We start from the raw sequence: 4458 nt of genomic DNA, 5'->3' as shown, positions 1-4458 counted from the left end.
CGTAACTTTAAGGTGTCAGCTAGCTTGTACTCTCGATAAGGGCAGAGAATCAAAGCGCATGACGTCACCCAGATGTATAAGGGGCGCGAGAAGTCGCCGGCCGGCCCCGCCCGTTCCCACCAACAATACCCAACAATACTGAGCCACGGATGCCGGCCTGCTGCCCCCTCTCTCTTCCTCTATGCCATGCCGCTAGTCCGTTGAATTGCAAGAAAGCAATTGCTATAAGTAAGAAACAGCCATAAACAAATAACAGCAAAATATGAGAGAAAAGTAGGGCACAGATATATCCTGAAATTTGTATCATCTGCTTTCACGATACGCCCCTCGATGTTGCTTTTTTTCCGAAAATTTTTAAACTTGGGCAGCTTAAATCGGTGCAAATCCTAGTCTTTATATGTCCTCTGCATTTTGTACGGTTATGTATCGCGTCCAGCGAAATTAATGTTCTGCATCGAAAGGCGTTGAATTTATTTGGACAAAAACTGTGTCAATAAAATCACCCTGAACGCTGCCAGTCCTAGTTGGTTTTCGGAACAGTCTTAGCATCTGCCACCCAGCATCCGTGAAGGTTTTCAGCTATGCCAAACGTTACTCTGAACCTGTAGGTTCCGTAAGGTATGATTGGAACGCTTGGGAAAGTCCAGCCCACTGCGGTGTCATTAACCTCGTAAACTCCCTGTAAATAGAAGCCATCGGAGTCTTTAGATTTATAACCCTTTTATAAGTGTAGCCACAACAGTTTATCATATTACTGTTTAGCCAGAAAAATAAATACGTTACATGTATGGCGATAGAGCACACTTACTGGTGGCCTTGGGCAGGCGCCTTCATCTTCTCCCTTTAATAAAAACTGCTTGAAAGCACTTGGGACATGCTCTTTGCAAACTGAACATGGACCCCTTTTATTAAAATTAAAGACAAAGGCGTTTTCCTTCCATTGATTGTTTGATCGAAGATCCACAACTATTTTCGTCTGTTACATCAAGGATTTCTTATGTAATAATCCATTTACATCTACTTGTAAGTGTTTGGGTGCCGAACACGTCGATTTGAAGTGAATTTGGAATGTCTTACCCAGCCGCGGTCATCAAAAGGCACAACCCCCGTCACATTGCCTGTCATGAGTTGTAACACTTTTGGTTTATATGGGTTGAAGTGAGAACCGCGCAGATACCATGTCCAAGGAAGCAGGCTACCGTTTGGTTCGCACATGTAAAAGCGTTCGCCATAAGCAATGTAAGGGCCCTGTTCAAAACATAGATGCAGAGCAAATTAAACGTGTCAAAAAATACAGATTTGTCAAAATGACACAATTTACGTAATGTCAAGTTAGCCATTACGTTGCAATGCCATTTCGAGAACCAGAAAAAAATATTAGCAATAGCTACCATCGCATTATCGCATGGTTAATTCAAGAAGCACCATATGGTGCTTTATATTTTACATAAAATATGGTCGATGCAACCTTATCGTGGTTGTGGGGACCAAAACTATGGTTTCCATCACGTTGTCATTGTTGTCTCAACCATATTTTATGCTGCTCCCTGAGCCAACCATATGATGGTTGCCTTTGCTAATCAGTTTTTTGGGTGGACAAATCCATGATGTTCTGGTCGTGAAGGCACATTGTTGACAAAATAGCCCAAATTTCGAAGGAACCTTGAAAAGGGTATTTTCTAACTTACAATCAAAGAGTTTATAACTTTGCGGTGGCTGCCCTCCTGGAACACGAGACATAGGAGCGCGAGTTGGGATGCCAGGCTGGATCCAGTGTTGCGGGTTTTCATGTCTGCGACGAACCCGAACCCGAACCGATGTGGCTCAGGCGGGTCCAGTGAGAGCCAGTAGTCAGAAGACGCAATCTCGGTACCGCTTACACGACCACGCGTCCACGGGGCCGACGGTGACTGGGTGCTGCAGGCATGCGCGGCCAGCGTCCGGTCGGAGACCCATTGGCGTGCCAAACATGAAGACCCGGAACAAAGCAGAACTTGTTAGATTGGAAGCAGGATATCAAACAACAGACCCGTGTTAGAGCGAGAGAGAGAGAGAGAGAGAGAGAGAGAGAGAGAGAGAGAGATACTTGTTTTACCAGATGATGCATTTGTAAAATTGTACTCAACTGAAACTAGTAACAAATAAAATGTTACATATGTCAGACAAGCAGAGAGGTACAAGGCCTGGTCGCTGGCTTAGATCGGCACACAATTATTGAAGTGTAAATATTTAAATGTAAATTATATAAATATTTGTGCACATTCGGCTCGTGGATCCCCCACTGAAATACTTTACACAATAGAATATAATTCTTATTTAACTTGTATCATCTGCTTTCACGATCCGTTTCTGGACGAAACTTTTTGTCTCGGGTGCCACGGGTACCCCATCTGTTCGAAAGTGTTCTCGGGCAACCCGAAAGTGCTGCTATCACACCGTAAGTGGAAATGTGTGCTCAGGAAAAAAGGTCTCAGGGCTCAAAGTCGGCCGAAAGCTTATCTCCGCCGTGATCGTGGCCGATTTCAGATGCTGAGACCTTTTTTGTCTCGGGTGCCACGGGTACCCTGTTTTTTCGAAAGTGTTCTCGGGCTACCCGAAAGTCCTTCCAACACACCGGTAGTCGAGACTTGAGCCCAGGAAAAAAGGTCTCAGGGCTCAAATTCAGCCGAAAGCTTATCTCCGCCGTGATTTCAGCCGACTTTAGAGGCTGAGACCTTTTTTGTCTCGGGTGCCACGGGTACCCCGTCAGTGAAAGTGTTCTCGGGCATCCCGAAAGTCCTGCCAACACCAGGCCCGGACTGGGGGCTATTTGGCCCCCCCCTCAGGGAGGGGGGGGGGGGATTTTTACAAATACCAAAGACATTTTTTTCTAGCCTGAAAACCCTGCCCGTTTGTTCACCGATTTAAGTTGACGTTAATTTTGCGTGTCCATTTTTCATTTTCCATTAGTTTCCCCTGATTTCTAGACCCTTTCTTACTAAATTTCCCTGAGGTTTAAGCACTGTTTCTGTTGAAGTACAGTGGCAAACTAAACCCCTCCCACATTTTAGCGTGGCTGCAGAAACCCGTAAGTAGCCTTACTGCAGAACAAGATGGCGAGCGAAGCGAGCGCGAAAAATTTTGGTTAAAGACACCCTGCTTGGAAGTCAACAAGCAGGCCCGCCCTTCCGCCAAACGAAGTTGCCAGCTCCGCTTCGCTCCGCCGGCAACTCCGTTCGGCAGGGGCCGGGCCTGCTTGGCCTGCCGGCGGCGATGGTCGGGCCTGCGGCCCGACCATTTCTGTCACGCGATTTGCTGAAGAACATGATCGCATGATGAAGCGGGCCTTCGGCCCGCTTCAACCCGTCGTCTTTGAGTTTGCCCCGAAGACTAGAGAAAGGGCTGTAACGGTGAAGCACCGCGACTACAACCCACCCTTCTGCTTAGAAAACGTTTTTTGGGGGTGGGGGAGAGTTTCCTTTCTATTTTGCGGTTTTTAGGCCTTTCACTACAACTTATTGTTAACTATGGCAATTTTTAGCTTATTATCGTCAAAAAAGACCCTCTAGCACCTAGACGGTTAGAGATAGAGCAAAACGGACGAAATTTTCGCCCGCAGGGCTCTACTTTGACGAGTTACCCCTTAAAGAAACATAAAAAAAAAATTCTTTTTGGAAGAATTTTTGAACCTTCGATGCCCCCGTTCACACCCTTAGGGGTGGTTGCCAGGATTTGCCGTAGGCGTTTCGTTCTCTAGAAGTGGACCTTAAGATACCCTGAAAATTTCAAGTCTCTCTAGCGCATCTCCATCTATAGTGGAACAGACAGACAGACAGACAGACAGACAGACAGACACACACGAGGTCGTTTGCATAAGCCCGCTGGATAGCTTTTTCAAAGCAGAAGGGCGGGCTAAAAAGTGTGTTTGGCCTGAACAGCGAATACAATACGCTTCGCGTGGCAACACATAGCCACGCTACGCGTGGCCTCGGGCCACACCTCTCTTGGCCCCCGGCCCCCCTTGGCCCGTGGCCCCCACGGATTTTTGCCGTTCCCCGCCCGGGCCAGTCCGGGCCGGGCCTGGCCAACACACCGGAAGTGGAAATGTGTGCCCGGGGAAAAAGGTCTCAGGGCTCAAAGTCGGCCGAAAGCTTATCTCCGCCGTGATCTCGGACGACTTTAGAGGCTGAGATCTTTTTTGTCTCGGGTGCCACGGGTACCCCGTCTGTTCGAAAGTGTTCTCGGGCATCCCGAAAGTCCTGCCAACACACCGGAAGTGGAAATGTGTGCCCGGAAAAAAGGTCTCAGGGCTCAAAGTCGGCCGAAAGCTTATCTCCGCCGTGATCTCGGCCGACTTTAGAGGCTGAGACGTGGTCTGGCGTACATCTACCTCGGTTCACTCACAACTAATTTTTTCAATAGCAATAAGGTAGGTGATACTCGGGCGGTGGACCGCCACTCCCAGAAGATCTGGAGCCG

At 47.9% G+C, this 4458-nt stretch overlaps 1 protein-coding gene across 1 annotated transcript; it reads right to left on the bottom strand.

Annotated features, from left to right (window-relative positions):
• Positions 1-474: 474 nt before the first annotated feature.
• On the bottom strand, positions 475-1906 carry LOC113212972 (uncharacterized). Its single transcript, XM_026431855.2, has 4 exons — positions 1689-1906; positions 1078-1248; positions 809-976; positions 475-679 (listed from the first exon to the last, which is right to left on the bottom strand). The coding sequence occupies exons 1-4, from the start codon at positions 1788-1790 to the stop codon at positions 521-523; spliced, it is 600 nt and encodes a 199-aa protein (XP_026287640.2). The 5' UTR covers positions 1791-1906; the 3' UTR covers positions 475-520.
• Between the last annotated feature and the right edge of the window lie 2552 nt (positions 1907-4458).

Source organism: Frankliniella occidentalis, unplaced genomic scaffold (genome assembly GCF_000697945.3).
Source record: "Frankliniella occidentalis isolate FOCC.00 unplaced genomic scaffold, Focc_3.1 Scaffold119, whole genome shotgun sequence".
In the NCBI taxonomy this organism is placed as follows: domain Eukaryota; kingdom Metazoa; phylum Arthropoda; class Insecta; order Thysanoptera; family Thripidae; genus Frankliniella; species Frankliniella occidentalis.
This window is presented reverse-complemented; position numbering and strand designations above follow the sequence as displayed.